This window comes from Varroa jacobsoni, unplaced genomic scaffold (assembly GCF_002532875.2).
Source record: "Varroa jacobsoni isolate VJ856 unplaced genomic scaffold, vjacob_1.0 scaffold_714, whole genome shotgun sequence".
Taxonomy (NCBI): Eukaryota; Metazoa; Arthropoda; class Arachnida; order Mesostigmata; family Varroidae; genus Varroa; species Varroa jacobsoni.
The window spans coordinates 184,584-196,738 of record NW_019213616.1 but is presented as its reverse complement, the minus strand read 5'-3'; the positions used below and the strand labels follow the sequence as shown (position 1 = coordinate 196,738).

Below are 12,155 nucleotides of genomic sequence, written 5' to 3'. Positions count from 1 at the left end.
TTTAGGCTAACGTGACATGTTCACGTATTTACATATACAGGTATATGAGCTCACCCTTAGCCACTATCGGTGGCCAATTTCTTGCTCATTGTCACAGCCTAAGTCCGTCTTCCATACTCAGCGAGATAAGGTCGTTCTCTTTGCGTATTTTGCGCTCGTGACCTTATTTTTCACCGTGTCGCTGATATCTTTCTTGTGACCCACCTGTTCGCGGGGTCTGTGCCGCCCTCTACGGAAACGCCCGCAACTAAAGACCATGAATGAATCAGCTGTTTTTACTCTGCGCTCATTGTAGTAGAACTGTCCTTTCCTATACGGGCCCGCCTTCTTCCCAAGGATGCGTGGGAATGCATGGCCGGTAGCGTAAGTGTTCGCTAGGTGGCGCCGTTAGTCTTGTGAAGTTCCCTACATAAACTCCAGGGGGCACCACATATATTGACGGGATGTAGTAGTAATTGACGGCCTTGACACCGGTTATATCCGATGACATAGTGACATTACGAGTAGACATCGTGCTAGCAAAAGAAACAAATTAAATCGAAGGGGGTCTATGCAGCAAGAAAGAGATGTCGACCAGGAGGTAAATTCGTAATGTTGCTCAATAACACGAAATACAACCAACCCGCTAAATCGGCTACAAATTAATGCTGAAAAGTGAATTTCTAGCTGCTTTTCTACAAAAATCACTATGGTTAACAGTACTCCACCTACAGTGCGTGTACTAGAAAGGGGCCACGATCAAAAAAAAAAAAGAAGGAAAATACGACCGGTACAAATTGGGTCTTTTTGTTTAGTTAGATTTCTAGTGCAAGTACTTCCACACCGTCGATGCTTGCACGTATGTGCTTAGAATCGATGATCCAATTTGGCTCGAGTCAACTTGACTGAAGGCCACTTGTGGTCAAATATATAATGAGTCACTTTCGATAGGTTGCAATCTTTGCGCTCTCGCTGGTACTCTGAAACTGAACATTTCTCTACAGTTTGTCAGCTGACTTTTCGCTGCCGGTTGTTCCCCCACCGCACTTGTGACTGATCTGATTAGTATAAATTGCCTTCCGAACGGCTTCTTTAGCTCGTACCATCAGCCAAACCAGAACCATCAGTCCAGCGCGAACTATGAATATTATATGAGACCCTTCCTAGTGAGTGAGCTAATGGCAAACCTGATTTACTCCTTATAAAGTTGTCTGCCCAGTGAGCCGTATAACCCCGTTGAGCTTGGAATGCCAGGAAGCCGTTGATGGCTATGGCGGCAGCCGGTCGCAAGGTTTTGTAAGCTTTTAGTGAGCGCCTCCAAGCATTTGCAAACAGGAATAAAACCGGAAGCGAGCTGATGTTAGTCGTTCTTGTCAGACAGTGGCTATTCTCTACACCGCGCTTACTTGGTTTAACCGTTGTTTAGTTTGGATAGGCAGAAGTAAGAGCAAGCCTACCTTGCGTCCATGTCGAGTCAAATACATGTCAAACACAAATTAGCGGTTTGTCGTACAAGGCGGAGGCCGCGAGGGAGATGGTGGTCTAGATCGTCTCCAGTACTGCAGTCGCAATACTTAACGCGTTTTCTACCACTTCCGATGCAACAGTCCTGAGAAGCAAAATCTCTTCATCACAGCATTAAGCAATCTATACTCCAAATAACGGCTTATACCGCGTCTAACGCTAGGACTCACGGCTCTTGTGGGGGTTAAAATGAGCCGAGTTGTAAGAGCTGGCAGCCAGTGAGATTTCCAGCGTTATGCAGAGGGCCGGATAGCCGTAACGTTAGGCCCGGCGGTAACGATGGTTCACCATTTCAGGAAACAAAGGCCGCTACTGCAATGTGTTTGTCTAGTGACAAATTAGACGTTTCACTAGTGCAGTGCGGCAGAGTTTCATACGGTACTAGAGTCTATTTGTCTTGCCAATAGCCTTATGCTCTAATTGTATCGCATTGCGCACCAATGTTCTGGGACGTCAGGAGAGGTCTCAGTGATCTGGTCCTGTTTCTATGTTTTCTTTTTCTGCTCTCTCATTCGTCTGATATAGCGCTATCCTTTTTTTGATCAAATCCTCTATCTGGATTTGAAAAACTGGTCCTTCGGTGAACAATGCACATATCTTAGTCTCGCGTCGCTTCATTTTATCGGCAAACGCGCTGATACAGATATATATATATATATATATATATATATGTTACCTGACGTTATATATAGATATATAAAACGTCAGGTAATGCGGAAGCAGAATCTGCCGTTTCTGTAAAAGGTTTAAGGAAGCTCTCCGTTTTCCGCTGATGCGATATCATTTTGATAGGGCAACAAAGATTTCGTTTTTGAGTAGCATACAGGCCAGTTCGATTAGCTTCGCTCGAATTCTGAAAGATGGTCCTTGTTAGACGCCGGTTCAGATCCAAAGACTTTGGCATCTTACGGTTAAGCTTTTTGAGATCCGTATGGCTTCTCGTCGTTTTAGTAGAAAGCCAACCAAAGAGAAGAACTCTGCATGCGGATAAAGGTGTCATGCTTGCTAACTGAATACTATGCAGACAGGAAGCACATGACGGCAAGCCAAAGGAACCGAGCATAAGTGAAAACGTATGGATTCGAATCATTCGCTAGAGGTCTCATTGGCGTTGTTTTGAGGTTGTCTGCACCCTCTTTATTTCTCTTTTATGTATCGTCGACAGCAGACTGAAGTAGTTCTCCTGTCCCAAAAGCGCACCTTGGCCAGTCCCAAGAAGCGAGTTCATTTGAACGGTGGCAGGAGCGGTAGTTGTTTTTATACATTAACAAGTATTCAAATCCTCGCTTGGACAGTCTACATTGGATCAACGCTCCACGATAGCTACCTTGTGGTAGAAACCGTGCGTAATCGTGCCGATAGCTCGAACTAGCTACAGGAGAGCAAGTATAGTTATTTGTTTTTACGGATGTTAAAAACACGCGAGAGATACACCTAGGTATATAATCATCGAGTAGGTTCCGTATATATGAATTTCAGGATAATTGGGTATTTAGGGAATCAGAGAGTTCCCTTTGTGTTTTTTTATACCATATAAATATAAAGGTTACAAGCAATGGTTCCAAAAATTGTGGAATATATATTTTTATTAGTGCGTGGTATCTCTAAAAAGAGAGCACTGAATAGAAGTACATATATTGATGTAAGGTATCACGGAGCATAGAAACCTATGAGATACGCAAATACATTTGGGAGTTAATATAATGGTTCGCTACAACGCTCTCTAAATAGTTTGCTAGACATAACGAGTGAACTAGCTTAAAATCGTTACGCCTATTAGATTCTGAAACTTTTACTTCAGATCGGGCACGTTTACCCTGCTACATATACCCCTATCTTCTTTTTGTCTACGAAGATCGCTACTATTAACACAGTTGCTGTCGTTGGGCCTTTAGGCGTTGCGCTCCGTGTTTGCGCTCTCGTAGCGGCAGTTGTTACTTCCATCTATAAAACGGCCAAGGTGGATTATGGATACTAGCGACATCTTAAAGGAAACGGGAACAATCATTGGGACACCTTTCCATTGGTCACGCTTTCCTTGAATTGTTTCAGAAAAAAAAAGCAGCACACGTTTTTGGTAAGGAGTCCCACCCGTAACGGCACGCGCAGATGGTTTGATGTCGGTATTTCATGTCAACTAGGATGCCTTGCAGCGGCAGCGACCCAAAAACGAAGAAGAGAGACTGGCCTTAGACACTCATGCAGGCATGAAAAGCCGGTAGTGCGATGAAGCCTGTCATAAGAGGACGAGTAGAGCGAACGGAATTGGTCTGGCTGAACACAGCGGCGCCAAACATTTAAGCCTTGTCCTGGGACCCACTCAGGCAAGCTCACCTAGCATGTTCTGTAATCTAGAACCGCATCAAGTGCCGTGTTGTTCAACAGACCAAGTTATCTTCCATAAGATTTTCAGTTAGTCGATTATCTCAAGGTATACACGTATCTAATAAAAATGGTTGTAGTAGCAGCAGAAGATAAGATAATGAATGTGATATAATTCGTAAGGTATCACGATCTATAACACGAATTCGTTTGTTGTGTCACAAATATACTGCTACAAGCAAAGTAGCGAAATGTTATAGGACATTTATGTAAGAGTTGATGCTATACCTACTTACGCAGATGTAATGTCCTTCTGGACAGTATCGAAGAAGATGCAACTCGATCGAAGAAGACCTATCTCAGCATTAGCTAAATGATCAAGTTTTAATTGTATAAGCTCGGATATATATGGCTGCATGTGGCATTGTCCCTTGCCACCGCTCGAAAAAATCTCAAGGCCCATACAACATATGTGACGAGAATTACAAGTTTAAGCCAGACACCCGTTCACCCCCTCCAAAATACGATTTAGAGGAAAGCTTGTAGCTGAAGCGACTTATGCTGAAGAAAGCTTAGCTTAGCAATCGATGAAGAATACTGGTTAGGACGAAAATAAAGGCTGACCTTTACGGAGGTGTTCTGCAATTAAATAATTTTAATCTAGGTTTTTGTCTTTATACATTCGCTAATACGTCTAATAATTATTTCTGCTCATGCAGACATATTTGCATGGCCACCTTCTCAGTGAGCTTGCTCGATATCCACAATCTTATGAGTACACTGTTGGGGTATAAATACTTTTTTCGGCGATATACTCATTCAAGAAATATTCTTTTGCGAAGAAGACTTTTGCTTTCGTACCTAACACAAGACGTAGGCACCCAGGCCGAATGCCACCAAAACTATTGTTCCTTGTAAATTACTATTACAGAAGAATATAATGCTATATACTTTAAGCTGTCGTCAATGAGCTGTATTCTCGCCTATAAGAACATACGCCTATTTAATATATATCAAAAAATTAATAATATGCGATTTAATCTCATAAGTATTCGAACTTGAAAAATGCCCATTAAGATATTACACGTGGCAAGTTTCTATAGGAAAATGCTGAAAGATCTATGTCTTTCTTGCTTTCAATATGGACGAAGTTGCAGGTATCGCCAAAACAGATAATCAAAGGAAATTTCAAATGTTTGTGAGCATTGGGATTATCAAACCTTTTACGGATTTGTTTAATATTTTTTTTTTTTTCGGATTTGTTTAGTTATCGCCGACAATCCAATACTGAGGGTGGTATAAAGGCATCAATGGCGACTAAGCCACTATGTCATTCAGTACTAATTGAAATAAACAACTTTGGTCAATCCTAACCTAGTGAAATGATTTTTCCTCAACAAAATGCCATGTCGCCACATACTTCTCTTCTATACAGATGAAGGTTGTGTCATAGTGTCACCATCGTATAACAAGTGCGGTCTTTGCGTTAATACACCTGTGACGTGCAGATAAGAAGGGATATATACATAGTCGAAGAACGACGCAAAAAAGTCCATCTTCGACGCAATAATCAAGGGACGCCCCCGATCCAATTGCGCCCACTTTCATGTTTCCGATCCCTCTTTATAGAACAACTTACATCGTGTTACCTGTCCACAAGCCCATGCCAAACGAAGTATTTGCTTTTGTATGATAATCTTAATGAACCGAAGTAATCGAATTTACATCGATCTCTATTGTTTCTCACAGAGGTACTTCAAAGATATTACAATTTCTATTGCTGTCGCTCCCACGGTGTTTACCGATGTCTACCGCTGTCAGCCTGAGCATCCATTGCAGTAGCAAACCTAAAGGTTAAAACGACTGAGCATCGCAGAGGACACCAGGACGAACGTTGTCGCCATCGGCACGAAAACGATGCCAGGGACCACTGATCTCTGTTGACTTCGCCGTTTGGCTGTATTGATAAGTGGAGCATTGGACACTCCGGCAGCAGAAGGCAGTGGCCAATTCAATGTAGCAGACTGACTCCACCGAAGCCGCTGGCCCTCAAAAAACTACAATCGAGTGCCAACAGTCACAGGATCAGTACGGAGAAACCGCAGTTACTCACTGGTCACGCAGCCAAGAACGTCGTCTATCTGTGCAAATAGTCGACAGCCGAGGGTTCAGAGCACCTCCTATGAGAGGTACTTGTGTGAAAAGGTGGCGCATTTTGCGCAACCACTCTGTTTGTGACTGTTTCGGATCGTTACGTTATGCAGGTGCGTTGACACACTCGTGTATTTGCACCGTTTGCGTAAAACGTGTGTCAGATCTGCAAGAGTAGCCTGAACTGTTGTGGGGGAGTTCAAGAGCTCAGAATGGGTTTTACGGGGTTACGTGTATATATAGGTTTGTTGTTATAATTTTTTTGACTCAATTCGTTATCCGAGGTGAGTTGACGAACAGGGTGGCGCTCAAGTAGACGGGTAGAAGTAATAGGGTTTCTGTTTCTTGTACCGGGCTTCTCGATCCTCTATGGCTGAAGATTTCGCACAAAATTGGATTGCTCCGCATTGCCACTACCAAACTCGCGCAGCGGCATTGAAACGTCCGAGGTAACGTGGCGAGTGTCAAACGAGAAACGTTAGCGTCCAGGGGCACTATCGCGAAGAGGGTTTACGGGGTCGGCCGGGACTTGTCACATTGACGACCTCGCTTCTGCCCCTTCGTCTATCGTTGGGTCGTTTAGTTGCCCCGTTGACGGCTTTTCACCCTCCTAGCCAGCCACCGTTGCCTCCGTTTTTGTCCCTACGGGCCGCCACCCCCACTGCTGCCACCGCTCCGCTGCGGTGAACATAAGAGCGAATCTGTCTTTGGTTGAGAGCTGTCGGCCGAGAGAACTGGTTGCAAACGATGACGATGCCAGCCTCAACTAGCTTGCTTTCTTGCTTGGTGCCTCTGCACCCCTAAGACTCATTGGGTAAGATTTGTTTGGTCTGCTTTGCTTGTGCTGGGCTTGCTGCTGCTGCTGCCGCCGCCGCTGCAACTCAGCAATGTCGTGCTCCCGCTCCGACTACCGCTATTGATGCTGTTGGAGGGGCAATAAAAACAACTCTCCACCACGAGGAGCGGCAGCGCAAATGGCAACTGTAGCAGCTCAGGACAAGCGCCAGCGACTGATACAGGAGCAAGCCAGGCAGCGACGAACGTGGCAGGACGTGGGTGCGCGTCTACTTGCGCGCCCTCTTGCGGCCGAAACGGACCTACGATCAAAGAAGAGAGACCGGGAAGAGAAGACCGTCGACTGTCTCAGAGTCTCAGAGTCCCACTGCGCCCCGTCGAGCACGGAGCTCGTGCTGTTGTTTGGTTTCCCACAATAAGCGCATGTGCTCGCCGCTGGACTTCGGCTCGTCAGCCTTTTTCGCTATTGGCAGATGAGTTGAGACGGCAACGGCGGAGACCGCAGCCCAAGTAGGATCGTCTAGCAAATTGACGATGCCGCTATTAGTACCGCAGACGTCACGAAAACAACCACCGCCGATGTTGGTGATGGAAATCTAGAAGTCTCTAGGGGAACAAAAACGCTAGAGAAAAAAAGTCGGTGCGTTGCTTGTCTGCTGAAAGAATTGTTCAAAAGTGAGCCTAGGTGTTTCATCAGCGTCGACTTTGGAAGTAATAACAACAGTAACAACAACTACTAGTAGTAATCCAACGGCGAGGTTTAGCTGAATAGTTCCTGAATCAAGCAGCAACAATCATCTCTAATAGTGATTTATTGCCTGATCTGCTCTATAAATTGGGTAAGCAGAGGCTGAGAGGGTCTGCTGGGAGTCGCTGAGTCCCGTCAGCAGATGCGTTACACAAATCAGTTACCGATTTATCTTTGAAGACGCCAACGAAGTGTCAAAACCCAGATTTTCAGAGAATTGGCATAAATTTGACACAGGTTTCAGGTTTTCTATGGCGACCCTTAATGTTACCATAATTAAAATCATAGCAACTTCTGCAAGTGCATACACCGTTTTCCAGCTTTAGCTCCTATTAACTTCAGCCCAGACATCTTATAGATAAACTGTAAATACCATTATAGATGTATGTATCGTGTATCGCTTGCCGCGCCGCCACTGAGCACGCGTCGTCGACGCTAACGCGCTTAAGTTGCCCATGATCCCGAATGAAGGCGTGCAGCTCGGCAGTGGATTTATCGCAGTGTGCACACAACAGTTTTTTAGGTTGCTCACATTGTCACTCATGGTCGTTGTGTGCGCACGTACGTGTGTGGGAAGAACAGCGCGGGTCTCCGAAGTTGGTATGGTGACTAGGTTAAAGATGGTGACCATATAGGCGGGTTATCGACACCCGCCGTCGATCATAGATATCATTGGCCACAAAGAGTGCGACAGTCTGCCCGCGCAGACCTCGTGACGACTGCATGGATAGAAACCAGCCCAGTCATGCGGCTTTTACCGATTAGAAGCAGTAACGTGCCGAAAGTGTTAACGTGTGTTGTTTTGGTCTCAGTGCCTGTTGATCATTATTGTTATTATTGTCGAGAAGGTGACTGGTGAAAACGACGACAACGACAACAGTAGCAACAACAAAAACAACAACAACAACCAGTAAAGCTGTCAAAGAGAATGGTTGTCGGCATACCGAATTTGAAGTCGTAGCCTTATTGTATCAAGTGGCTAATTTTCCTTCAGCGTTGACCTTCCGATTATTGATTAACAATCTATCGTATTCTTTATGGATTATCGTAATTATTCGTTGACTTTGTTGACCGAAGACTATCGCTGACAGCCTTCAATAACAAAAGCAACAACAGCAATTTTCCGATTAATCGTCAGATCAGCCGTACCTTCCAACAATTACTCCGAGAGCAGATGACAAAAAAAAAAGTCGTGTTACAATCCCAATCAAACTGAGTCAGCATTTTGTCCCAAGTAGCAAGCCTTACGTGATCTTCACTATCTGACGGCCTATTAGCCAGTGACCTCAGCTACAGGTATAGCAGCTAGAAATTACGGTACCGTTTCAGCATTATCGTCCAGTAACGATCTTCATCAAGCGGGATCGAGCTAAGCTACGAAATTATAAATATAAACTAAACTTATTTAATCCAATCCTTAAGGAATTGTACGGAAAACTTGCTTTTTACCGATCATCAGATTCTTGTGTGCAGGGGCGCTTTGCACGCTCGTCGTGGATACATCTATCTATACATAGTGTAGTTTGTATTGGTGTATGTTGCTACAGCAATTGTCATTATTATCATTATCATATTATTACTATTCCTTCTATTATTTGTTAATTTTTTTTTATTAAAAGCCTTTCGTAGCCTTCATTGATCGTCGATGCGCTGGTCCTTTTATTTTAAGGTCAAAGCAAAACAAACAAAGCTGGTCGTTAGCGTTTCGGTAATATTTCTATCGCTATACAAAGCTACCCTTATTGCTAACCTACCTGAAATCTGCAACTCGCTTGCCAAAGCAATATTGTGACGCATTAACGTTCGTCTATTACGGTTAATATTGTGTGGCGCTGAGGCTTCTTATGCTGGTAATACTGCCGTAATTACTAACTAACCTATCCAGTGCCGACCTGATTGTCGTCAGCCTACTGTTACCTCTACGCAGCAACGCCAGTGCGAAAAAAATCGTGAGAAAGGCACCAAAGCGAATTCTGCCCAGAAAGTGTTCTGAAGTGTATCGTGTAACGACAGCATCAGTGGTAATCAAGCATCGAATGAATCAATCACTCTAAAATCATCGATTAATATGGTGATGGTTGTATCTTGATTGCTCCGCGAGCAGTGAGGTACTTGCCCTGTCGTCAGTTCTCTGCATCGATAATTTTTCCATCTTATGTGCTTTCGTGTCTGCTTACACATCTAGGATATGGTATAGAAGATTCACCAGAGAGAATCATAGTGTGCCTCCGTAAAACCAACAAAGTTACATAAACATAGCAGTGTACACAAAGGTCAGGTCGACATATTGATATATACAGTACAGCTGTCTCGTCGGAAAGAATCGTCTGCTGAACTTGAAAGTTGGTGAGAAACAAGGTGTCACCCCAAAGAGCCAGAATTTTTTGCTGCTATCCTGTTGCGGCTTCGTGCTGCATACGACGAAGCAACCACCTTCGACCTGTACGGTTATCTGTTATGGTCTTAGAGATAGTCTAACAGTCAGTGATTTGCAGATGCAGATTGTGCATCAGGCCGCTGTATTTTGTACAGTTTGGCTACCCTTCCGAAAACGAAGCCTTGAGCTCTCATCAGCCAAATTAACTTTTCGGTAAGCGAGGGCGCCTCCACAGATGACCATGACGACGCGTTTCCAGTTGCAATGGCAAACCACAGTCATTGGTTTACGCACAACGAGATGCCAATCCACTCGAAACGAACGCCATAGACGATTAGCTGTTGATGACGGTTACCCGTCATCGCTCTTAACCGCGGACATTGGCAAGGGAGCGGCCGGTCTCAAACGACACAGCTACTTCTGTCGCTAGGCCCTATCCCTACTGTATCCATTTGCAGTCCGTATCCCTGTAAGTGTGTCCTTTGTTCTGTCCGTTGTTATTGTTCTCTGCGTTATTACCACTGTTTGTGAGCAGTTTCGACACCTACAATACCTCTCTCGAGAGCAGTTTCGGAGCATTTTGACGCTAAATAGCTCAACATAGTTGGGTTTCGCTGCTGGACAGATCCGCGGCTAAAAGGGAGACAGATGCTAGATACGATGTGGCCAAGACAGAGATGTGGGACGCTGCCAGAAAACTCGGAAGAACATGATGAGACGGCGATCGTTGGTTTTAGGTTACGAATACCTTTTTGGTTGCAGAAGTGCTGCTAATCATCGCGCTAACCCTGCTAGCTCGGGTCGGCCGCGACGTCGAAGACGTCTCCGCAGTGGCAACACGAATAGCAGCAACAGCAGAAGTACGTTTTCCTGCAACGACCGAAACAACGGCCCCTCCTACAGGAGTTAATATGGCAGATCTAAATACAGCTATAGCAACCGATACACCTATTTCTACTACTCACCTAGTGCAACAGTCATAAAAAAACAACGACCAAAAACTACTGCTACCAATTACGAATAAATGCGAATTTATCATTGACGAGGTTAAAATGAAACAATTATAAAAATAGATGATGGGTCTGACAGTTCGAGGACGTCGATGACGATAGCATTGACGACCAAGCGGCGAAAATTCTGTCTGCGACGAAAATCTACAACGTAGTGGGGGGGGGGGTCATACCTGACACACACTACAGGGTGGATACGTTGCTGCAGAGAGAGAATAGCGCCGGCGAAGCCGTGAGCGACACGGTGGATAACGCCGCCGGCAACCCCGCCGGCGGCGGCGTAAGGTCGCCCTTGGCTTCGGCAGGGGCTGAACCAAACACAGGATCCGGGTCGGGTCCCGGATCGCTTGTTTCGCCCACAGGACAAGCCGCCGCTACTCTGGCTGCGCTCGAAAACCTGGCGCGATCACCGCCCGATTCCCTGGCCGAGGTGGAAGTCGAAATCCCGCCCGGCTGCATTCGCCTGCTACAGCAGCAGCAGCAGCAACAATCACAGTTGCTACAACAGCAGCAGCTATCGTCATCGTCGAAACAGTCATCGACTCGCGCATCGTTGCAGCCGCCGTCATCGCGACACTCGTTCGCCGAGGCATCATCCGATTGCCTTGGCCGAGGTAGTGGGGCAAGTGGCGGGGGCGTCGCAGCGATGCTGACGATGGCGCTCTTGCCGACTGAGGCTGCTGGCGCCAACCGCAGCGCGTCGGTGCCCAACATCCCGGCGACGGCGGTCACCCGGCCGTCGGGCGAGGTAGAGGGCTGCCGCGTCGTCGAGGTGCTCTCGGTGCCCGGTCTGCCGCTCGACCAACGGCGCGCCTCAACGAAGTCGACGTCACAATCGCAATCGTTCAAGCCTTTTGGCAGTGCTGCGGCGCAGGCCGTCCAAGTTGTCGTCAATGCTGGCCGTCGGCTATCGGCGATGTCCGGCTCGAGGCGCACCTCAGACGTGTCCTCGGGCCGGTCTGCTGGGCCGCTACCTGTACAGAGAGAGCTACTGCACTGTGCTTTGCAGAGGCTTCCGATGCGGGACTTCGGCGCGGAAGTGCGGGCCACCATGGACGTCGACCAGTTCCTCATCCAGGCCGTATTACTACTCGACGTACAAGAGACATCACTGGAAGGGATCGTCGACAGGATGCTGCACAAGGTGAGTACGATAAAATGTTTATTCTCCTTGTTATGCGTGTTTTTTTTGTTCTTGCATCATTTTGATGTCTGACTTCTTCTACGTACAACAAAACCTTTACTACTG

The 12,155-nt window shown here is 46.1% G+C and overlaps 1 protein-coding gene and 1 long non-coding RNA gene across 4 annotated transcripts in view; one reads left to right on the top strand and one right to left on the bottom strand.

Moving 5' to 3' along the window:
- The window catches only part of LOC111262931 (uncharacterized), a 61,129-nt gene that overhangs the window by 12,837 nt on the left and 36,137 nt on the right, over nt 1-12,155 (bottom strand). The window lies entirely within an intron of this gene.
- LOC111262930 (solute carrier family 4 member 11) overlaps nt 9,162-12,155 on the top strand; it is a 184,607-nt gene continuing 181,613 nt past the window's right edge. The window contains exon 1 of the mRNA XM_086969364.1: nt 9,162-12,050. Within this exon, the coding sequence (XP_086825490.1) occupies nt 11,553-12,050 (498 nt within the window). The 5' untranslated portion in view covers nt 9,162-11,552. The remainder of the gene's footprint in view (nt 12,051-12,155) is intronic.